This window comes from Protopterus annectens, chromosome 5.part0 (assembly GCF_019279795.1).
Source record: "Protopterus annectens isolate FY-2018-M chromosome 5.part0, PAN1.0, whole genome shotgun sequence".
In the NCBI taxonomy this organism is placed as follows: domain Eukaryota; kingdom Metazoa; phylum Chordata; order Ceratodontiformes; family Protopteridae; genus Protopterus; species Protopterus annectens.
Window position 1 is genome coordinate 1,715,889,061 of NC_056735.1, and position 25,692 is coordinate 1,715,914,752.

General features: G+C 40.0%; 1 protein-coding gene across 1 annotated transcript in view; it reads right to left on the reverse strand.

Annotated features, from left to right (window-relative positions):
* Positions 1-25,692, reverse strand: part of FSTL1 (follistatin like 1) — a 667,434-nt gene that overhangs the window by 315,610 nt on the left and 326,132 nt on the right. The window contains exon 3 of the mRNA XM_044071507.1: positions 9,252-9,356. Within this exon, the coding sequence (XP_043927442.1) occupies positions 9,252-9,356 (105 nt within the window). The remainder of the gene's footprint in view (positions 1-9,251; positions 9,357-25,692) is intronic.

The following is a 25,692-nucleotide window of genomic DNA, read 5'->3' on the forward strand; positions in this document are numbered from 1 at the left end:
GAATTCTTTCTGTGAATGTTAATAGTATGAAAAATATTGCTAGAAGGATAGTAACTTTAGAGTGGTGAAATAAATGTGACATGGATATAATTATTTTGCAGGGCACAAGGACTTTGACACAGGAAGAAAGGCTACAGACACAAAAATTATGGGATGGGAAATAATACGGAACATAGAGAATGAATGCTATGTAGAAGAGTAGTAAAAATCCTGGATGTTACATTGGTTGAAATGGGAAGAACAACTATTATAGATTTAAGATGGCAAGAAAAGGTATATAGAATTATTGCTATATATATATATATATATATATATATATATATGCAAATGTAACTAGTAAACAAAGGGAGAATTTATTTCAGATAATACTGGATTAGTGGTGCTGCTGCGGTAGCGTTGTCGCCTCACAGCAAGACGTTGTCTCGTTCGATTCTCAGCTAGAGCTTCTTCTGTGTGGAGGCATGTGTGAATGGGCGTGCCTTCGTTGAAGGTTGTGCGTCAGGGCTGGTAACTCGGCACGTAAAAATCCACTACCAAATATTAGCGGACCGGAGTTCCGCTGTGGCAACCCCTAACCGGGATAAGCCGAAAGACACAACAACAACAACAACACTGGATTATGTGTTTGTAAACATGGATATAATAATTACATGAGATTTCAACTGTGACTTAATGGGAAATAAAAAGAAAAGAAGAAAGCGTGTATAAAAGTCAATGAAAGTAATTAAAATGTGGAAAATTACTATATGGAATTAAAAAACATGGACTTGTAAAAATTTAAATATACTACTTTTTAATATCAGAATGGGAATGCATATAATGGAAGAAGAAACTATTACAGCTTTTTTAGATCATATGGCAATATGGTTAGAAATATGTCACAATAAGGAGTATATGAAGTTAGGAAAAGGCATAAAAAGAATAAATGAAAATGAATAGAATGACAAAGAAAAAAGATATTAAGCAATTATGGAAGGATCATATTACTATGAAGGCATTTTATGTTAACTGGTCTTAATGCTGTATTGATTTTAAAAGAAAATATAAAGATTATCTATCCTGAAAAATACAGAAAGGAAAAAGAAAAGCAGGAATATAATATATAAATATATAATGAGCAACTTAGAAAAGAAATAAATATATTATTATGGGAAAGAAATAAGAGATTTGTAAAAAACATATGAGAAAATTAGAGAAATATTGTACAAGTAAAATATTTTTTACAAGGAAGAAAATAAATTTCACCTTATCTAAGGAAGAAAGTAAAGAAGGTTAGTAGCATAATGAGAGAAATTAAAGAAACAGAAGGCAATAAAAAGAAAAGTCAGCACCAAATTATGGAAATTGTTGTAAGTGATGTAGAAGAAATGTTTAGTAAAAAAGATGCATGACATAACAAAATGGGAAGTAAAAATATTCTTAGCAAAATAAAGTACAGTTGTGTACATTTACCATAAATGTAGATGTTTGAGTGTATTCACTGTTGCAGTCATTACATTTGGGTAATCTGCTGGCAGGTTGCCCTCAGTCGGCCTGATTAACAAAGTCTTGAGTCCTGCATCGGTTGCTGTCCCTTCTTCTATGACATCAGGTCGTCAGGGGTATAAAACATGCAGCCAATGCCATTTTCATCAGTTTTTCTTGCCCCAGATATCAGGAGCACCCCAAATGGGGAGCAAAGTATATATATATATGTATATATATATATATATATATATATATATATATATGTATATATATATATATATATATATATATATGTATATATATATATATATATATATATATGTATATATATATATATATATGTGTATATATATATATATATATATATATATATATATATATATATATATATATATATATATATATATATATATATATATATATATATATATATATATATATATATATATATATATATATATGTATATATATATATATATGTATATATATATATATATATATATATGTATATATATATATATATATATATATATCCAAATAAAAGCAACTACACCAAAAAGGCTTTTGAGCATAGTAAAAGAAAGAAGAGGTATAGTAAGAGATGAACAGTGGGTAACCAGGACTGCAACAGTTAATACACTTGAACATCTACATTTATGTTAAGTGTACACAACTGTACTATGTTCTTTGTGTTTCACTGTTGCAGTCATTACATTTGGGTAGAATCCCAAAGCTATGGTTGGGAGGATGGAATTATACAGCATTAGGGGCAGCTATAAGGCCCTGCAGGACAGCAGTGGCAAAGCGTGCTCTGGATTTAGAGAAGAGAGGTAAATGGTAATGTTTGGTGAACATATGAACTGAGCTCCAGGTAGCAGCTTCTAGAATGTCTCTGGTAGGAACCCCTCTGAGAAAGGCTGCGGAAGTAGATGCAGCCCTGGAGGAATGGGATCTGATCTCCTTGGGGACAGGTTTACCATGGTGCATGTAGCAGAAACGAATACAATGGCTTATCCATTTTGAGATTGTCTGCTTTGAAATAGCCTTTCCCTCTGCCCCTGCAGCAAATGCTACCAGTAATTGCTCAGATTCTCTTAGAGATTTTGTCCTGTTTAAGTAGAATTTTAGTTGTCTGTGTACATCCAAGGAATGCAGAATCTGCTCACCCTTGTTCTGTGGATTTGGGAAAAAGGTTGGCAGATGAATGGTCTGATTAACAGCCACACTAGATACCACTTTAGGCATAAAGGATGGATTGGTCCTGAGAGCCAACCTGTCCGGGTAGAAAATAATAAAAGGCTCCACTGCCATGAGAGCCTGTAGTTCTGAGATCCTTCTAGCTAAAGTGACTGCTAAAAGAAAAGCTGTCTTCCACGATAAAAAAATTATGTCTGCAGTAACAGCTGGTTCAAAAGGAGGTAGGGTGAGTTTTTTCAACACAAAATTGAGGTCTCATGCAGGAGTTGGTGCTCTCCTGGGAGGTCTCAAATTTTTGGCCCCTCTGAGGTACTGCTTTAACAGGGGATGAGAAAAGAGGGGAGGCTCTGTGTTGTAATGAGCCGAAATGGCAGAGGCATGGATTTTTATAGAAGAAAAAGATAGGCCCTTGTGAAGCATCTCCATTAAATATTGCAGAGTCTGAGGAATATTGGGCATTGCTGTGTTTATTCCTTGTGCTTGGTTCCAGGCACAGAATCTTTTCCATTTATCAGCATAAGATTTTCTAGTACTAGGCCTTCTGGCCTCCAAAATGACATCCAACACAGGTTTGCTGAGAGCTGTAACTGGAGAGATTAGTTGAGTAGCCATGCTGCAAGATTCAGAGTTTGCAGCTGAGTGTGCAGAATTTGATAGTTCTGCTGAGACAGTAGATAAGGTGTCTGAGGCAGGTAACATGGAGGAAGGTGTGACATATTGCGTAGGAGAGGGTACCAATGTTGGCGAGGCCAGTCTGGAGCAATCAGAATCATTTTTAGTTTTTCCTGTCTGACTTTTAGTAAGACCTTGGAGAGCAGAGGCAGAGGGGGAAGGCATAGACCGATAGGTTTTTCCAGCTGAAGGATAGAGCATCCACTTTCCAAGCTTTCTTGTGATGAATTCTTGTGCAGAATTTGTCCAACTGATAGTTTTAGTGTGAGGCAAAAAGATCTATGTCTGGGCTCCCCCATTTACGTGTCAACATGCTGAAGATTTGCGGATCCAGTTTCCATTCGTGTGGGTCCATAAAATTTCTGCTTAGTTCGTCTGCCAGAGTACTTTGCTTTCCCGGCAGGAAATGAGCTTGTAGATGTATATGGTAAGTCAAGGCCGTGTTCCACAAAGCCATGGCTAGTCTGCAAAGGGGGTAGGAATGGGTACCCCCCTGCTTGTTTATGTACCACATGACTGTGGTGTTGTCCGCCTTTATCAGTGGTTGTCCTGGATGAAGATAATCCTTGAAGGCAGTCAGAGCATTCTGTACAGCTAGCATTTCTTTCTGGTTGATATGCAGGTGCATTTGATTTGGGCTCCATTCGCCCTGAATGCATCTTCCTGCCAGATGCGCCCCCAAGCATAATCTGATGAGTCTGTAGTCAGGGTTTGGGTGGCAGGGGGTGGAATGAATGACAGTCCCTTGTTTTGGTGACAGGCCTCTGCCCACCACAGGAACTCTTGCTGCAGGCAAGGAATGATAGGAATCATTGTTTCCAGGTTGTGACAATGTTGACTCCATAAGCTTTTTAGGTACCACTGAAGTTTCCTCATATGCAGTCTTGCATATGGAATTAGTAGAATGCAGGAAGCCATGAACCCCAAGGCCTGCAGAATTTGTCTTGCAGATAGCTGGGTTTTTGTGGCCACTTGTTTTTCTGGCATGAGGTAAGTCATCTGGGCAGTTGTATTCAAGCTTGCACCCAGGAATGTAATTATTTGAGAGGGTACCAGTTGTGATTTCTTTTCATTTATGGTGTACCCTAGACAAGTTAGAAGCCTTTTTACAAACACCAGATGCTGTAGAAGTGTGTCCTTGTTTTCTGCCTGAATTAGACAGTCGTCCAGGCATGGATAAATTTGAATGTTTCTTTGTCTGCAAAATGCTATTACTGGTGCCAGGCACTTTGTGAAGACCCTGGGCGCAGGAGATAAGCCAAAGGGCAGTGCAAAGAACTGGTAATGCAAATAGCCTGCTTTGAAGCGGTGGTATCTTCTGCAAGATTCCCTGATTGGGATATGCAGGTAAGCCTCTTTTAAGTCTAGAGTTACCAACCAGGCATCCTTGCCTAGCATAGGCAGTAACTGTTGTAGAGTCAGCATCTTGAATTTAGAAATGTCCAGAAATGTGTTTAGAATGGATAAGTCCAGAATTGGATGCCACGAATTGTCTTTTCTGGGTACCAGGAAAAGTCTTGAATAAAAACCTTGTCCCTTTTTCTTTTCTGGTACTGGCTGAATAGCCCCCATATTCATGAGGCCTCTGCCCACTGATTTGGAGGCAGATCTGGCCATCCGTTTGGGATTGGCAACATGTGGAAATGAAATCTGTATCCCTGGGATACTATATTTAAAACCCACTTGTCCTGGGTAATTAGATGCCAGTTTCGTGCATTAAGTGCCAGTTTTCCCCCCACAGGGGCTGCCAAAAGATAAGTGCTTGGTGATGGCAGAGGAAACTCATTGAGACTGTTTACCGTAGGGAGGTGCCTTGTTACTTCCAGATTTGGAGGTGGAGGCACCCCACTGTTTTGTTCTGTAAGTTCCTTGTGACTGAAACCTGGAGCCTTTGGAGTGTCTGGATTTGACCTGAGTAGCTCTGGTGGGTACTGGAAAAGACCAACTCTTAGTAGGCCATTGCCTACTGAACCTGGGCGGCTGCACTTGTAGGAAATCTTTTACAGTTTGCATAGATTTAGCTTTATCTTCCATCTTCTTCAAAACTTCTTCTGCCTTATTACCAAATAGACTGTCCTGTTGTAAGGGAGCATCCAACAATTTTGCTTTAACATGATCAGGCAGATTTTGCTCCTTGAGCCAAGCATGCCTTCTTATCACAGATCCAGTTACAGCGGCCCTGCAAGAGGCCTACAAGGAATCAAAACCACACTGCAAAGTATGCTTTCCAACCTGTTCAGCTGAATGCAATAAATCCTGCAACTCTATTTTCCACACAGTCAGAAATCAACATAATTTTCTGTTTAAGTAAGCCCATGACATGCTGCTGATATTTAAGCATATGAAATTGACAGTTTAAAGCTCTGATTGCCAAGGTTGCAGACGTGTAAACCTTCTTACCCCATCTATCCAGCACCCTGAAGTCTCTATCAGAAGGGGATGGATTTTTAGCAGTAGAGGCCTTAATGCCCTTGGGACCCTGATAAATGGTTTCAGGATCAGCAGTAGGGATTTTACAAAGGAATTTGTGGGAGTCAGGAACCCTGTAATATCTGTCCAGCTTACTAGGAGCCAGAGGCAGAGAATCAGGAGCCATGCTGGATTCTGAGAAAACATCATCAACAATGTCTAGAACAGGAGGTATAGCCAAAGGCCTATGCTGAGGAAGAAGAAGGAAATCCCTAAGCCTCTTTTTAGATTCTGAGAAATCCTGACTCTCCCAGTGAAAGTGTTCCCTTAAGGTATGCAAAGTTTTTCCAAAAGAAAAATCCTCAGGAGGAGAAGCAGAAGGGATGGATTCTTCTGCATCAGAGTCCTCATAAGGTGGGATAGATAATTCCTGACTAGAAGAGGAATCAGAAGAAATAGAAACCTGATCTGATGATTCATAGTCAGTGCTTTGCCTAGGCCTCTTAGCAGGAGGGGGATGGGAACCCCTGATCAAGGTAATTAAATCCTCAGCCATTTTGATCATTTGTTTTTTTAGGCATAGGGGCCTGTGCACGTGGCCCAAGCATCAGTTTTTTAGACACAGAAGTTGATTTTGGCCTAGGTTTTGGAGATGGCGTTGGTTTAATATACAAATCTTTAGGCCTGAAAGCACCCTCAGAAGTCGGTGCCTGCTCAGTGGCTCCGGACTCATCTAAGGTAGAGACATCCACGGGTTCAATACTTAAAGTGTCTCACGGCATACCGGACTCCGAATGGGTCTCAGTTGAGGCCTGCGAATCAAAAATAGTGGATATCGAAAGCGCCTCACTGAGTACCGGTGAACCGGCGACTACCTTAGGATAAGCTTCGTCGTTGGTTTTGGACCTCGACGGTCTGTCTCTGTCTTTTTCTTTGCGTTTTTTGTGTATTCCGGTAGTCGGATTGCTAACCGATGACATTTCTGGATAGTTAAATCTTGAGCCAAAATATTTAGAAGCAAAAATATACCGACACTTAATAGTGCGTTGATTAAATTTATCACAAAACCGACAGCAAGGCACGTTGTGGTCAGGGTCTAGGCAAGGAATACAGTACAAATGAAAATCCTTATGAGGTATTTGCTTCCCACAAGTAATACAATTATTAACTTTTACTGACATCGGTAAGGAGCAAGAAAAAGTTTCTCCAACGGGGTACTTAGCTTTAGGTTGAAGACTTTGGTTCTGAAACTCGAAAATGAAAATTTCAGGAGTCGGCCGACCGGTACTTGCGAACTGCTTCTGCTTCGGGCACCGTGTGGCAAGAAAGACTGATGAAAATAGCGTCGGCTGCATGTTTTATACCCCTGAAGACCTGACGTCATGGAAAAAGGGACAGCAACCGACGCAGGACCCAAGACTTTGTTAATCAGACCGACTGAAGGCAACCTGCCAGCAGATTATGCAAATGTAATGACTGCAACGGTGAAACACGAAGAACATCAGAGAATTTGGAAAAGATATTTCATTAAATTAATTAAAAAATATTTAAACAGCTAAATGTAGAATCAGCACCAGGTCCAGATGGTATTGTGTTTGAAATGTATAAAAATCTAGAAAGCTGGCAGAAAAACGATTTAATATGTGTATTCAATGAATGGTTAAATGAAGGATTGAAATATAAGGAATTGTGTAGTGGAATATTAAAATTTATATGAAAAATAGGGAGAAAAAGAAGATAAAAAAAATTGGAGACCAATAGTTTTAAATAATACAGACAATAAGATGTTTATGAAAATAATACATACGAGATTTGAAAATAAGATGCAATACATAATGAAAAAAATTTTGTACGGTATAAAAGGAAAAGGATGTTAAGAATTGCTAATTATAGTGAGAAAAATTACAGATGATATAAATAATAAAAAAAGATATAAAACTGATGGAAAGTGATGGTAATAAGGCATTTGATTCAATACAGCGTGATATATTATGGTAAAATAATGAATATGTACAATATTAACAATAAAGTCAAGCAAGTGTGCAGAACTGCTTATAAGAATAACAAAGTAAGGGTTTTAATTAGTGGGTGGATATGTAAAAAAAGCAGATATGAGTAATATGTAAGACACAGGTGTATAATAATATAAGACAATGGTGTCCACTGAGCAGTATTTTATTTGCTTTGGCCATGAACACAGTAGTTAGAGAAGTGAAACATAAAATGAAAAACACAATTTATAAAATTCAAACACAAGTTGAAATTCCAGTTATGATGTCTTATGCAGATGATATTATTATAACAACTAAAATAAAGACTGGATAAAAATAAGTTACTATTTAATTAGTTGAAGGATCAAAAGAAAGGGGCATGGCACTTAATAAAGAAAAAGAAAGGATTAGGTGATACAATACAAAGAGCAGGTATACAATTTTCTAAGAAGAAAATATCTGTTTTAGGGATACAGAAGACCATAAAAAGGTATGGGAATTAATAATAACGGACAGATATTTGTATATTATGGAAACGTACATTTGAATAATTCAGTGTTAATATGAAAGATAGCATATTTACCCACTGTTATCATGATTCCCAGAGGATATGAAAAAAACTTTTCTTAGAAATAATGTTTTCCTTTGTGTGGGGATCAAGACAAAATCCTGGTAACGGGTGTTTTTTTACATGAACAAGGAAGAAGAAGGATTAGGTATGATAAATTCAGTAGTTTATACTGCTTCATTAAACTTATGTAAGTTACTTAAAGGGCTAAATGAAAAGAATGGCAAATATATTTAAGTATAAGGAATTTTGGGAAATGTAAGAAATAAAAGAACCAATGAATATTTAAATGAAAACACAGAGAATTATCAACAAAAGATAAGAATGTAGAAAATAAAATTGATGAAGTAGAAGAAGACATAAATGTATGGCATAATACCTTTGGTTTAAATGGTATGGTACCATTACAACCTTTATTGAAGGCAAGGAATTTGTGTCACTGAATATATAATTGTTTTATTGATTAACTGAATGAGTGAAATTTGGTTTGTGTATCTAAACTCTGTTTGGTCTGATGAAGTGTCAAACTGACGTGAAAGTGCTTACCTGTTTTATTAAATATTATTATGAAGAAATATTACTGTATTAATCCATGAGAACATGTCTCAGAAGTAAAGATTAAAACAATTAAAGAAAAAAAAACAAAACAAATGGTGTAGATATAATGTTGAACGTCAAGATTTTTTCTGGAGTTACCTGTTAAGGCAAATATGCCTTACACAAAAGAAAAAAAATAAAAGATATGCTTCTATTGTACAGAAGAAGAAATAACAAACATGTTGTCTAAAAATGTGAGGTAGTTATATCTTCAGCTCCCCACAGTGCAAAAACTGCCTCTACTACATTATGAACATTAACCTTCATTATTAGTACAGATCAAACTTGTAGTTAAGCAGTCTTTGAAACATAAAAAAAAAAAAAAAAAAAAAAAAACAGATGAAATTTACCGCAATACACAGACAAGTGGGTTCACCCTTCTCTGTTACAGCACACTCCCGGCCAGCTCCACAGAAGACATTGGCACAAATTTTGGACTTGCTTTTCAGCTCCTCCTGAAAATATAAGACAATTCTATTACTAATGCACTATCAGAGGCATTACAATTCCAAACAAACCATGATTAAACTTGTGCTAAAAGTATTATGCCTAAGTTCATTGACTCTGGTAAATACCAAACAACATATTTGAATGAACAAAATGCATTCTATAACACAAGACAGCCCAAAAGCACAGATGGAGAATACCTAACCTGATGTCCAAACAGGGATTCAATCTGCCTTACTTGTACCCATTGTTGAATCATGGGCCTGGGGATAAACATTATAAGTGGCCTATTTATTTATTGTGGCATTAACAAAAGTGGGAAGTGAAACAAAAGGGCCTGTTTCTGACAAATGGGTCTGGTGCTGTAACTCCATCAGCCCCTTGTTAATCTGGTCCTGCATGTACCAGCTTCAGCTAGCCTAGGAGTAGTGGCTCTCAGTAGCTGTGATTAACTTTCCTCTCTTGAGTGGTGGAAAAGACCATGGGTCTGTTGGAGGAGTTTACTGCACCCCTAATGGAGAACACAGAGTTTCCAATACACAGGAGCTGAGCAAAGGATGAGCAAACACATACAGTGGGGTTGGGGCAAACTTCAGACTTCCACATATTCCAGTGATCCCATTATAAATTTTTTTACATTCCCAGTTCCTGTTCAATTTAATGGTATACTATTACACTTTTTTTACTGGTGCAGGAATACAAATTTAGTTGTGTTCTGTAAATTTCTGAATGGGATGGGTGAGTTGTCTCAGGTCTTGGTTCAGGAACAGAGATTTTCTGAGGGAAACTTCCTGAATACTCTTGTGTTCTTTATTAGCACTGTTGCCACTGTGGCACCATATTTTATCTACATTATGCATTTCATTTAACTGTAATGTGTTTTATACTTGTTTTAATAGTGTTCTGACTCACTAATTTTAAGCATTATACTTCATATACATTCTTAATGATTTGTGGTTCTTATTGACATTTTTCATGGTCTGTGTTTTATTACGGTGTATGGGTGCTATTTTGATTTACTGGTAGTGTGTACTTTAGTTTCTTGCATATTTGATTAATTAACTTTTTTTATTGTAGTGAATGGGAAAGATTACTGATTTGTGTATTCTTTTTGACATTATATTACCTTGTATATTTGTTTTGTTCTTCGGTTTAATGTTGCAAGTTTATATTTTGGGGGTGTTTCATATTTAGTATAGCATAGTATTTTCCTATTACAGTCCATGGGTGAGGATACCTGACATACTTTTGTTTTCCTTTGTTAGGATGACAAAATCAGTCTTTAGATATTTTTGGATAATGTCATCAGTCTACATCTACTCAGTGATATTTCCACTTTGCACTAGATATGTGTTTTTATTCCACCCCCTTCTGGAGTCCAACAAAAGGATAGTTATGGAATATGGATGGCCGGAGTGTATTAATTAAATTGCTGGTACTCAGGGTCTTATGAATACGTTTTGTTATGAGTGGTAGGTGCTTCTGATGTGGGGGTTCAGCTTCCTCCCAACATTCTGCTATTTATCTGTACTACTTCTGAAAATACTCTAACTTGGAGTTTCAGATAATCCGAGGTGCTGAGGTCTTAGACACAGCCTTGGATTTATAAAGAATCCCTTACTATCGCATAAACTGCAATTGAAAACTGATTTACAGACACGTTTAGCTGGATTAAAAAATACCTCATTTCAGCTAATCTGAATGCCTTTACATAAAAACTGATTTACAGACGTGTTTAGCTGGATTAAAAAAATACCTAATTTTAGCCAATCTGAACGCCTTTAAATTGGACACAGTTACTGCCAGTGCTATACAGCACTATTCAGTGGTAATTACTACTCACAGCACATGCACTGTGTTTGCACAGGCACCATCATTGTGCACTGCCCCACACACATGCAGACATTAACATACACACACACACACACACACACACACACACACACACACACACACACACACACACACACACACACACACACACACACACACACACACACACATATACATAAACACCACTACTACTTCTCCGCTTCATCCTTACATTACCTGTAACAGGGTTTCCCTTGATGGAAGTAATGAGGGAATACGGTATTTTGGTCAAGTTGAGACAGCTGGCTGTACTAATTTATGCAACCAAGCTATTCTCTGAATTGCTTGACTGCATAACTCTGTTCTCACAGATATTTCTGGGGATAGCATGTAGCTAATTGGCATCAGCCACTGCTCGAGAATGTTTCATTAGCATTTAGCACAGCCATGAAGATGGCCAGTTGTGGTGATTCTATTGACCATGCAAAATCACTGCACAGGGCCTCTTTCTGAACCAAAAATGGCACCCAAGAATGGTTGGCTGCCTGCAAGTGCAAAGAGACCAAAACAAACAAAAAAAAAGAACTGCAGGAAAATAGTGAATTGCATATATCGCTCTTCTCCTTTAAACCTTTTTTGTGTGGGTGGCAAACCCCCCTGCACCACTGATTTCAGGGGCAAGCTCCCCCACATCCCCAAACTTATATGTACCAACTTTGATATCGCTATGCCTTGGAGATAAGGGAATATTCCAAGAAATGGCCATCTTAGACTTTGTATACACAGCAGAGCTTTCTCAGACCCAACCCTAATGGATCTGTGCACTTATGCAAAACAGACAGCACCAGAAATACTGGATCCAGGGATCCGAACTTCACTTGTGACAAAAAGAGAACATGCTGGAAAGAGAAAAATTTGAGTCCCAAAGGATCCCAGCACTATGGAATATGCTCCCTATCCATGTAAAACAAGAGTTCATCCCTAAACCTATTCAAATAAAACCTTGACAATTACATAGGAAATCTTAAGTTTACCCTCAGTTTGGCCCCCTATGTCCCTTATGGACAAAGGCCATCAAATAAGAAAAGTATTATCCTAACTAAAACCACCCTTACAAATCCTTAGCTACCTCCCTCCTTACATCCCCCCTCCCCCATACAGATGCTCATGATACTTGGGAACCAAATGATTTGGGGTGCATGGCTAGGCTTGTAGCAGCCCTAGTGATCGTTAGCCTAGTAAAAACCTATGAAGCTATAAGTCTGTTTCTTCGGCCACTTGGTCTCTGTATTTTGGGACTCGCTCATGCTGGTCCTAACATTCCAAATGATTATCCTGCCAATCAAGTCAATCTATAAGATGTTGATACTGTAGAAAACACCTCCAAACCCTCCAAAGTCAAAACAGAGCAAGCCAAAAGCTGTTTTATCTTTCCTGCTGCCTCCAGATTGGCTCTACTGCTTAAAATTGCATAGGCATTTAAGTTGCACATGCTTTCTTAAATAAAACAGCTGGTTATAAACTTTGCAAATTGCACAACAGTGTATTAATATTTAAGCTTTAAGATGTAGTACTCTGTGCAAAACAATGCCCTGATTTGAATTTTCTTTTTTCTTCTTCTTCGTTTGGCTTTTCCCGGTTAGGGATCACCACAAAGGATCACCTGTTTGCTCATGATTGGCAGTGGAGTTTTACAGTGTCGAGTTGCCAGCCTGGCATCCAACCTTCCACAGAAGGCACACACACATGCACACACTCACACGTAGGGCCAATTTAGAGTGTCCAATCCACCTACAGGATGTCTTTGGGATGTGGGAGGAAACCAGAGCACCCGGAGGAAACCCACGCGACCACAGGGAGGACATGCAGACTCCACACACAAGGCACCCCAGCTGAGAATCGAACCGGAGAACCTCTTGCTGTGAGGCAGCAATGCTAACCGTTGCACCACTGCAGCCGCCCTGCTGCTGTTACTAAAAATAAATGACTGACCTGCCTGTGCTCTTCTGACATACTTTTTATCTCTCAAGTCCCCATGACTCTAAGAATGGATTTTGTCAGAAATTAGTTGAATAATTTTGCCATGTTCAAAGCATGGTACTTAGCAGTTGTCTATACTGTACAAAGCTGCACAGTCCATTTGCTGCATAACTTTTAACTGTCCAGACTTTTACAGAATGTCCACATTTTTGCCTTATAGCATTTGTAGTTTTCTGAAAAATCACTGACGAATGAAGTACTAAACAATGACACACGTTTGAATTTCAGACTAATTCCTTCAGAAAAATACATGCTAATCCAAACATTTTAACTGTTATTCAATCAACTTTCTAAGTTTAGAACAGCAATTTTTAAAATCTTCCCCCTTTTTGGGTCTTCAACTCCTCATTATTTTAGACTTTGTCCAGATTTCTTGAGCTACGCAGTTGTGAGGTACGATAAGCTGGGGGTAAGCTAATCATCCATTATAACTATGGTATGCTTTACTATATAATCCATCAGCTTCTTCAGTCTGTATGCTTTTAGATGAAAGTGCTTATTTGTTTTATATCTTGATTATTAAAGTTCATTTTATACGTTTAGTGAGCTCCAAGTGTTCTCCAGCAGAGTTTTCAGCATTATGTATTAGTTTTGTCCTCAAATCACCCATCAGCTACAGGGTGGGGGCAATTGTTCATTACCACTATAGCGTGCACATTTATTTAATCCATCAAATGATGGGTGGGGGTAACCATTTGCTGCCACTATGGTGTACATAGTTATACAGGCCATCAGCTGGGTGTGATAAACATGCACCATCTCTATGGTGTACACAGTTACCTAATCCAGTACATGAAGGGTGGGGTAACTATACAACACCACTATGGTGTTCACAGTTACATAATTTATCAGCTAAGGGTAGGGGTAACCATGTACCAACACTATACAGCACACAGTTACATAAGCTATCAATTGGGTTGGGGGGAACCATGATTCACCATTATGGTCTACATAGCTGCATTACATTTCAGCTGGTAGGGTAACCTTGCACTACCATATAACTGTACACAGTTATGCAATTTACCAAGGGGAAGTGTTAGCAATTTACTACAACTACTGTATACACAGTGGCATAATCTGCTGGGGTGTAGCCATGCACCAGCCCTACAGTCTACAGTTATGTTAGTCCTCACTCAGCTGTGAGGGGTAACTATGCAGTACCACTGCACTGTACACAGTTACATAATCTATTGTGGGAAGGGGGCAATTATGCACTACCATGATACTGTACATGGTTACATAATCTATCACCTGAGGGAGAAACCATGCACTATCACCATGGGACAAATGTTTCTGTTAGTAGGCACTCCAGCTGTACAAGGACTCAAGTCTCAAGTCAGTGAGACAGGAAGTCTGTCTCACCTAGACTGTCTGTTTTAATAAATGACTCAACATATGACTCAAGCATTTCTTTCTTAACCCCAGCTGGCTTCAGAAAATAGAAATGGCTACAGTAGAAAGTCGATTATCCAAAACATCAGTTATCTGAACCCAGCCTTCCAAAGTTTTTCGGTAGGAAAAATCATAGAGTCTGAATATGTAAACATTATGCATATTAGCTTGTGTGTGTTTTTTTGAACTTGTAGCGAGCTTATGTGTAAACAATATTCTTTATTGTCCAATGGACTTGCTGAATGGTTGAAAAGTGCATTCCCTGAGTACAGAAAAAACAAGATTTTAAACGTTTTTTATTCAGTTCAATTTATGTTTGATTATCTGAATAGTTTGATTATCCAAACTACTCTAATTCCCAATTAGTTTGGATAATCAACTCTCTACTGTACAGCTAACATAACAGACCACACCACTGGCTCATTTGTGATATAGGAGAAAAGGTCATACAGGTCAAATCCTTAAGTGTGAATTTTGAAAGCATGATGTTCATAAAATAAATAAATAAATAAACAGAAGAATGATGCATTCTTCTACGGCTTGAAGCCTGAACACCTACTGAAGATTTTGAGCAATGTTGCCATGAAATTGGAAAAGACAAGCCTGAGGAAGAAAAGGTACACCTACAGTACAAAAAGGCTACAACAAGACACAAATTAATCCAAAGCAATGAGGCTCCAGGTAACAAATAAAATCAAATAACCAAGCTGAAGTACTCAGGAAAGGAACAGCCAAGACTAGAAAGGTCCGATGTTTTAATAAAGCCAGAAACACACAGTAACACACATTAACGCATACACTGTAGTACAAAGCGTTTTCGGCAGTATTCCAAAGACTTCACCAGATGCAGGACTGAAAACCAACACTCCAATTTATATACAAGCTCATTTCTTGTTGTGCTTGCACAACAAACAGAAGGGTAGGGAACCTAAAGCAGTTACAGGATGGAGAATGAATGTCAGACACAAATTAACTTAAAGGCATTTAAATCTGAAATTTAAATTCCCTTTTCAGTAGTATGCATGCATCTCTCCCATATAAAATAGTTCTCACTTTTTTAATTGGAGGCATGTCAGAAGATGATGTCACGGTAACATGCTTTCACCACAGAAATAAATCGTGGGTCAGATGAGTGAGGAGTCGGTGTCTGTTCTAGTCTGAAAAGTTTTGAACTCTTGACTATGTTTGGTCATGTCAATCTGATCACCTAGCCCACCTAATTCTGAACAACTTGTTTATTCTTGCCATCCCACCTCTCTAGTCTGAACATGTCTACAATCTTGACACTGCTATTAACAGGCATTCCTTGGTTCCTGTTGATTCAGTGGTACAGTAATCACACATGGACCTTGCTAACAGTTTTTGAAACGAAACTTTTTTTTTTCAGTTACTCCAACTGATACTCTCATATGTTTCCTATTGTTTACACATGGTCTCTTTTTACAAATTGCTTCAGATGCAAAAATATATACTTGATAAAAATGTCATGATGACTACAGGTAAGTGAAGCACATGACTCAACAACAGCATTTTCTACATAATCTTTGTATTGCTTACACAATGGAAAAAACTGGTAATCATCCAAATTTACAAGGATGGAAGTACCAGAAAGTGTACCTCTGAAATAAGGTCACTAAATTCAAAATGAATTCCTTTCCTTACCAGTACAGCAACTTGAGTTAGTAACATTAAAGGTAGGCTTGTTATGGGGGAGGTAAAGATAAACTGACTAGTTGCTTTCATTGCAATGGTCTTTGAAGTTTTTGTTTTCCAATCCATTTATTAGAACTGGTAAAATCTCACAATGAGACAGTTTACTAGCAGTTGAGAAGTGTCAAACACACTACAAGCAAGACGTAGTTTAGATAGTTTAGATAAGAAAGGTTAGGGTCTTCTGACAAAACAGATGATGATTAAATGCGGTACATATTTTGATAAAACAATGACATGGCTACAGCACCACTGTGATAATCACATGACATGCAGTACTGATCTAAGGGACCACTTTTCTGAAATTTGAGGAAGATTTTGGATTTTCTTCTAATTTCAATGAGGTGGTATCTGTAGACACAGGTAACAGTAGCAATAGTTACCCCAAAATGGAGACAACAAGTGGCATCAGTAAGGTTAAATAGTACACTTCTGACAGACTCTCCAGATACAACTTCTGACAGCTTCTTCAGATGCAACTGTCTTTCACTCAGCCCGATTTAAAACAACTGCTCGCTGATCTAAAAGTTAGCATTTAAAAACAACACCGGTGAGTATTTGCAAGGAAAATGGGATGAAATCCAAACTTCATATACTCATTTTCTCAGCCATCTAAACAAAGAAGCATTCTCTGACAGCAACATTTTCCAAATGCTGCCACACTGACATTATTTGCAAGTTAAATGCAGTATCCAGTGCATAACTTAAAATATTATTTTCAGTTGCTCCAGAGTGTAAAGGCTGACTGAAGAAAGGGAATGAGTAAAGTTACACTGGATCACTTTCACACTTGCTCAGAATTTCACATTAAGGTGCAGTTCATTTGATACAGCCCATATGTAGGCAAATTTGTCAGCAGTACATGGAAGACACCACAGCTGAACCAAAAATCTGTCTCCAGTCTCCAAACACTGACTCATAGACTCGGATACAGACTCGGATGCCTCAGTCAGCTACAGTATAAGTTCTGTGACAGACTCTAGTCTCTTTTGCTAATGAAACTTTTTTCTCTACCAGGTCAATCTGACAGTACAGTTTTGTACCTACCATAAATGTAGATGTTCGAGTGCTAATACAGCTGCAGTAATCACAGATGGGTTCTCTGCCGTCAGGCGGTCCCTCGGTCGGCCGAATTCCAAAGTCTTGGTCCGGCGTCGGTTGTCGTCGCTTTCTCTTCTGACGTCATTGAGGCCAGAGTATATAAGACACAGCCGACGCCATGTTCTTCAGTCTTTCTTGCCCCAGATGTCAGGTGCCCCCAGAAGGAAGGCAATACCTAAATAGTGCTTATATGCATATACAAGCAATGCAATATAATCCAAAATCAGTAGTAGCAAGCAAATAAAACATAGCCGGATAACCCAGTCAGGTAGTATGAAGAGGTTGCTAGGCCTCATGCCTTTACCAAGTGGGGAAGGAGGGAGGGAAACCTGTACTGCAGCTGTATTAGCACTCGAACATCTACATTTATGGTAGGTACAAAACTGTACTATGTTCATCGTGCATACAGCTGCAGTAATCACGGATGGGTAGAATCCCAAAGCTATGCACTGGGTGGTAGGTACTAGGAGGAACTGGGTTGAGCCACAATGCCCTGCAAAACAGCAGTGGCAAAGCCTGCTCTTGTTCTGGAATATAAAGGCAGATGGTAGTGTTTTGTGAAGGTATGTACAGAACTCCAGGTGGCTGCCTCCAAAATATCTTTGGTAGGAACTCCTCTGAGGAAGGCTGTAGAGGTAGCTGTGGCCCTGGTGGAGTGTGATCTGATACCTGCAGGAACAGATTTCCCATGATAGGAGTGACAAAACCGTATGCAGTGGCCTATCCACTTTGAAATAGTCTGTTTTGTAACTGGCTTCCCTTGAGCCCCTACAGCATAGGACACAAAGAGTTGTTCTGATTTCCTGAAGGACTTTGTTCTGTCCAAATAATAACGAAGCTGCCTATGGATGTCTAAGGAGTGTAGCAGCCTTTCCCCTTTGTTTTGAGGATTGGGGTAAAAGGTGGGTAGGTGTATAGCTTGATTTAAAGCTACCCTGGATACCACTTTAGGCATAAATGATGGGTTGGTACGAAGGGAAACGCTGTCCTGATGGAAAATGAGAAAGGGCTGCACCGCCATGAGGGCCTGAAGTTCAGAAACCCTACGAGCTGAAGTGATGGCCAGAAGGAAGGCTGTCTTCCAGGACAAATATTGCAAATCTGTTGAGGCAGCTGGTTCAAAAGGAGGCAATGTTAATTTTTCTAGTATGTAATTAAGATCCCAGGCTGGTATTGGTTGTTTCCTTGGTGGTCTTATATTCTTAGCCCCTCTGAGGAACTGTCGTAAGAGTGGGTGAGAAAATAAAGGAGGATCCGTGTTGAATTCTGCAGAGATGGCTGAGGCATGGATTTTATGGAAGAAAAGAAAGTGCACTGTTCAATAGCTCCGCTAGGTACTGTAATACCTGAGGCAAGTTCAGTTTTCTATGGTCCTGGCCTTTTTTCTCATTCCAAGAGCAAAACCGCTTCCATTTTGCGGAGTAAGCTTTTCTAGTAGCTGGCCTTCTGGCCTCCAAAATGACATCCTGTACCTCCTTGGAGAGTAGGTTCTGTTGTGGTGTTAAGGAATTTTCCATGCAGCGAGATTGAGTGTTTTCAGCTGACTGTGAAGAGTTTTGTAGCTGTGCTGAGTCCGCAGAAGATGCATTAGAGGCAGGGACCAGGGAGGAGTATGTGTTAGGCTCCTCAGGAGTGGGTACCAGTGTTGCCTTGGCCAATCTGGAGCAATCAGTATCATCTTCGGTTTGTCTGTTCTTGCTTTCAAAAACACCTTGGGCAGAAGAGGCAGAGGTGGGAATGCGTAAACTGTCCATGCTGTCCAACTGAATGAAAGGGCGTCCACTCTCCAGGCCTTTGGGTGAAAGGTCTTTGAACAAAACTTTTCCAAATGATGATTCCTGTGGGAGGCAAAAAGATCTATGTCTGGCCTCCCCCATGCTTGGATTATTTCTGCAAACACCTGAGGATGTAACTTCCATTCGTGTGGATCTGTCATTTTTCTGCTTAGATTGTCTGCCAGTGTGTTTTCCAATCCTGGCAAGTACTGTGCTTGAAGTTCGATTTGTCTTTCCAGAGCCAAGTTCCAAAGAGTCATAGCTAGTCTGCACAAGGGGTATGAATGTGTTCCTCCTTGTTTGTTTATGTACCACATTACCGTGGTGTTGTCTGTTCTTATCAGTAATTGTCCTGGATGCAGGAAGTCCTTGAAAGCTGTAATTGCATTTATTACTGCTAGCATTTCTTTTTGACTGATGTGAAGGTGCTTTTCTTTTTGGGACCATTTGTCCTGAATGCACCTGTTCGTCATGTGCGCCCCCCAGGCGTAGTCTGAGGCGTCTGTGGTTATGACTTGTTTTGCTTGAGGCTTGCAGAATGGGAGGCCTTTGTTTGCTTGACATGCTTGGGCCCACCATAGAAATTCCTTTAGCAAACATGGAATTATTGGTTCCAAACTGTGACTGTGTTGAGACCATAGGTTTTTTAGGTGCCATTGAAGTTTCCTCATATGCAGCTTTGCAAATGGGGTTAATAGAATGCAAGATGCCATGAATCCCAGAGCCTGCAGGATTTTCCTTGCAGTAAGCCTGGTACTTTTTGCTAGTATTTTGAAGTACTGAGATAGTTGCCCTTGTTTTTCTGGTGTAAGGTAGGCCATCTGGGTGTTTGTGTCCAAGTTGGCACCCAGGAAAGTTATTTTCTGGGATGGTGTTAGCCTTGATTTCTCTTTGTTGATTGTATATCCCAGAGAAAGCAGTAACCGTGTCACATATGCCAGATGTTCCAGAAGTATGTTCTTGCTGTCGGCTTGGATCAGGCAGTCGTCCAGATAAGGGTAAATTTGTATCCCTTGAAGTCTGCAGTAGGCAATCACTTATGCCAGGCACTTTGTGAATACTCTGCGCGCAGTAGATAAGCCAAAGGGCAATGCAGAGAATTGATAGTGGATTGAACCTGCAAGAAATCTGAGGTATCTTCTGCAGCTTTGTCTGATTGGGACATGCAGGTATGCCTCCTTGAGGTCCAATGTTACCAGCCAGAACTCCTTGCCCAGCATGGGAAGAAGCTGCTGTAATGTGAGCATCTTGAATTTTTGGTACGATTAGAAATGTGTTTAGGGTGGATAAGTCCAAAATGGGTCTCCAGTCGGTTCCTTTCCTTGGTACCAGGAAAAGTCTTGAATAAAAACCTTGACCTTGTTGGTGAGTAGGTACCTCTTGAATAACTCGCATGCTTATGAGCTTTGAAATTTGCAGTTGTGCCTCTGCCCTTTGATTTTGTGGCAGGCTTGGCATGCCTCTCATTTTTGGAAGAGTGAAATTTGTAGCCTCTGTTTATAATGTCCAGGGTCCATTTGTCTGTTGTGACAATATGCCAATTGCTTGCAAATAGTGCTAGTTTTCCTCCCAAAGGTGCTGCCAGCTGAGACATGCTTGGCATGGAAATGAGGGAGTCATTGGGTTTGCTTCCTGTATTGTTGTGCACTGTCTTCGCCACCTCTTGGTGCTGGAGTTTGCCATTGTCGGCCTCTATATGATCCTTGTGATTGCCCTCTGCCCCTTGTGCGTCTGTATCTACCTCTTTGGGGCTTGTCAGTGGCTGGAAAGGACCAGTTTTTTGAAGGCCAATTTCTGCTAAAACGTGGTGGTTGGACCTGTAAGAAGGCTTTGACAGTTTGCATAGATTTGGCTTTTTCTTCCATTTTCCGTAGTATCTCCTCAGCATTAGTACCAAACAGCACATCCTTTTGTAAAGGAGCATCTAGAAGTTTAGCTTTCACATGATCTGGTAAATTTTGTTCCCTAAGCCAGGCATGTCTGCGAATGACTGATCCTGTAGCTGCCGCTCTACCTGAGGCCTCTAGGGCATCATAACCACATTGTAAGGTGTGTTTACCCACTTGTTCTGCACTATGCATCATATCCTGTAACTCCTTTAAATCTTGTTGTTCATGTTTAGACATTTTGTTCCTCAATTGTGATAACAGGAACTGTTGATATTTAAGCATATGAAACTGACAATTTAAAGCCCTCATGGCTAGGGTGGCCGAGGTATAAACCTTTTTCCCCCACCTTTCCAAAAATCTTGATTCCCTTTCTGCAGGAAGTGGATTTTTGGCAGTGGGGGCCTTCAATCCCTTGGGGCCTTGTGAAATGGTTTCAGGGTCAGCATTATGGCTTTTGAAGAGAAATTGGTGAGAGCTGGGTACTCTGTAATACCTATCAGGTTTGACTGGTGCAGGAGGCAGAGAATCCGGGTTAAGACAAGCCTCCGAATAGACATCATCCAGTATGTCCAAAACAGGGGGTATAGCCAGAGGTCTGTGTTGAGGTAACAAAAGAAATTCCCTAAGTCTTTTCTTGGAATCTGAAAAGTCTTGGCCTTCCCAATGGAAGTGTTCCCTCATGGTGTGTAAGGTTTCCCCAAAGGAAAAATCCTCAGGAGGGGATACAGAGGGAATGGACTGCTCTGCATCCGAATCCTCAAAAGGAGAGTAAGAGTGTTCCTCTGCATCAGAATGTGCTGATAAAATGGATCCCTGATCAGAAGAGGGAGAATCTTCCTCCACTCTGGGTCTCTTGTCTGGAGGGGGTTGAGAACCTCTGATAAGAGTAATTAAATCCTCAGCCATTCTAAGCATCTGTTTTTTAGGCATGGGACCTGGAGATGGGCCCTGTACAACAGGCCTCATGGGCTGCCTGGCTGCTTTGGATTTAGTAAAGGCCTTAATTGAAAAGGAAGATGAGGGCCTAAATACACCATGGGTGGAGGTGGACCTGTCCACATTAGTAGGCTCAACATTAGCAGAGGCTTCGGTTGTAGTCTGGGAAAGGGCCGAGGAGCCAGCGGTCTCGGGTACAGAGGACACCGCCAAGGAAGTGTCGTCGGTAGTCAGGGATTGCAAAGGCGTCTCGCTGAGAACCGGACCACGTGTAGCCTGTTTTGGCGTGGTGTCGGCGGGGACCGCGGGCCTCGCGTGTCGGTCCTTTTCCTTGCGTTTTTTAGTCAAAACGGTAGTCGGAGTGTCCGACGACATTTTATAATCAAAAGCTTTACTAAAGTAGTGCTGGGCGAACTCCGCCCGACGCTTAATAGTGCGTTTATTCAAGGTAGCGCAAAAGCGACAGCCAGAGACGTCGTGGTCTGGGCCCAAACAAGGTATGCAGCGGGAATGGAAATCCTTATGCGGTATTTGCTTCCCACAAGAAATACAATTATTAACTTTTTCTGACATCGGTCTGAGGCAAGAAAAGTTTCCCCAACAGGGTACTTAGCTTTAATGAAGACTTCGGATTCCAAAATATTCGTAATTCAGGAGCTGGCCGACCGGCACTTGCGAACTGCTTCTGCTTCGGGCACCGCACGGCAAAAAAGACTGAAGAACATGGCGTCGGCTGTGTCTTATATACTCTGGCCTCAATGACGTCAGAAGAGAAAGCGACGACAACCGACACTGGACCAAGACTTTGGAATTCAGCCGACCGAGGGACCGCCTGACGGCAGAGAACCCATCTGTGATTACTGCAGCTGTATGCACGATGAACATCATCAATTGGGCAAGTGGAGCTCACCTCATTTCACCTCATCCAACCAGCAGTCCAGCTTATCTAAGACCTTGAGTCTGTCCTAGATGAGTGAATAAGTGACAGTGGGATGGCACCCAGCTGACTACATAATAGGGGGAGTACCCAGGCCAGCTCCAATGGTAGCAGCATCTTCAAGTACCTTGGGGTTTTCTATGTACCTTAATCTCCATTGCTACACAACAGACTTCACAAGCAGGACTTCAAAAACATTGGCAAAAGACCTGTGTTTGTTTTGGTACACACATTAACTCCACCTATAACACACAAACTCTCTGTTTGGCGGGTGCTTCTCCTCCATCCCTCATAATGCTTTTGCTGCAACAGTCAGCTTCTACTGTAGCCCATACTGCAATGCCTCGCTCCCCTCAATATGGACAAGATGGTATTCACTACTCTCTTCCACCCTCCCATACCAGCTCCTCTAGCACCTGGGATACTAATTTGACCCAGGATTACTGGGGTAAATTCAGGGCTTGTTCCCTGCCAACCATGCAGGTGGGTAGGCTCCAGTCTCATTTTTACTACTCCAGATTATTTTTTTGTTTTGAAAATGACAACAAAAAAATGGTGTTATCTAAGACATAAATGTACCTCACACAGCAACGCATCATTATGTTTTATCTGAAAGGTCTGCAGGATACTACTTTAACTGCATGCATCATTCCACATCTTTTAGCCTCTGTGTTCCAAACAGCTCACTATGTCATGTAAGTTATTTTACCACATTCTGGCTCAAGAAAATCTGTTTACTGCCAGTGTGATGCTGGTCAACACATGACTTCACAGACCCTTGTGCAGTGGCAACTTCAATGTGGAAGTCAGAGGCACTGCTTATTCGGAGTACACTTGTGCTGACCTCCAAAACAGACGTGTTCAAATCACAGACATGATGATGACCAGCATCTGCCTTCTCAGAAACTTCTCTAATGATTCATGGAGAGCTTCAATCTGAGGCAAGCTTTAGCAGCATAAATTCTCCTAACATATTGTAGCTAGCACTAGCAGCTGTTTTGAGACAACTTCATGTGGCCTTCTTCACTGATTCTGAAGCAGTGTAGTTACAATATAATCTAAAACTGTGCAGTGAGGGTATAAGCAGGACAGGGCCAAATGTACCATTTTTATGGACACTTACAGCCCACTATGTCATTGTTTCCAACATTTCTTTACATAGCTATTTCTTCCTATCCCCACTTTATGGTCTTGTTTACATTTTTTTTTAAATCGTCACACATTAAAACGCAGCAGACTGATAGCTTTGTGCACTTGAAATGATAGTTGTACTCGGTTATCTCATCTTTATATTCTATATCACAGTTTGCAATTTTTCTGAAGCAGCATTAAATATTACAGATATTCCTAAAGTAAATAATGCAGTGGAGACAGGTCAGCAACCACACTGAGCCAAACACAATTTCTATTCATGGAACTACAGTCCAAGTACTTCTATCTTGGCACTCCTCAGCTTCCACCCATGGCACTGCAGTCTTAGTTGATAATTCTGAGGAATTCTGATACTTTATATAGATTTGTTTACATTCTGTGTAGCTGTTAGAACTACACGTCTTCTTGTTAGTGTGCTAGCCAAAGTATCCAACATCTTGTTTTACATTATGTTAGCAGCAGTTTTCTTATTTGAGTGCAGCCTACAGATTAGAAGAAAGAAATCTCTGAATGTGTGCTCTTGGAGAATTAAACTTGCTGAGCTAGAAATGCAATCACTATCTGTCCAAAAGTTGCCATATAACTGACACTGCAAATTCAGTTCTTAATCTGTACAGAAGCCCTTAGGCTCAGTCATGCTGCAAGACATTTTTCATTTGTATGAGCATTGCTGTTTTCATTTCCACTGTTAACTATATTTAGTGCAGTGAGGTGGAAGCAGCACTATCTACTGTCACTCTACTGTCATGCCAAGGCAGAGTTTTAACTTTTACAATTTTCTTATATAATATATTAACAGCATACATACTGATCTGTGTGACTATTTAAATGGGCCACACTTCTCGATCATAATTTTTATTAGCCATGAATCCTGGGTAACTGCAGTGCTGTCCTCATTTGACAGTGTGTTGAAATTTCCTGTCATTTACTGCCCCAGGTATTTAAGTTGGCAGGGAAGAGAAATATGAAGTTTTAACTGGCTGCCAGTACACCTATTTTTAGAATGAATACAGCACTGTGCAGACTTTTAAGAATGTGGTAACCAAAAGACACAAGCACATGGATATTCGATAGAGCTAGAAAGACTTTGACAAATCACAGATATGATGCACAAAGTCATTTAACTCTACTCTCTCCCTCTGTCAAGTCATTAGGGGACATAAATAAATTACTTTCTGAAGAAAAAAAAAACAGAAATATTTCTGCATACTACCTAAAGAATATACAAAGACATACAGGCTGGTAATGCAGTCAAACCAAAAAAGTCATGCTCTACTACATAAAGACGTGTATCACACTAAAGACATGTGCCATACTTCTTAAAGACGTGTGGCATACTATATAAGAACACTTGTGCCATATGACAAAATACATGTGTGTTATACAACATAAAGACATGTGCACTACTACTACTACTACATAAAGATATGTGTGCCATACAGCATATGAACAAATGTGTGCCACACTACATAAGGATGCATGTGCCATATTACATAAGGACATGTGCACTATACATAAGGATAAGTGTACCACACTATATAAGGACATGTGTACCATAATATATAAGGACACATGTGCCATACTACACAAGCGCATGTAC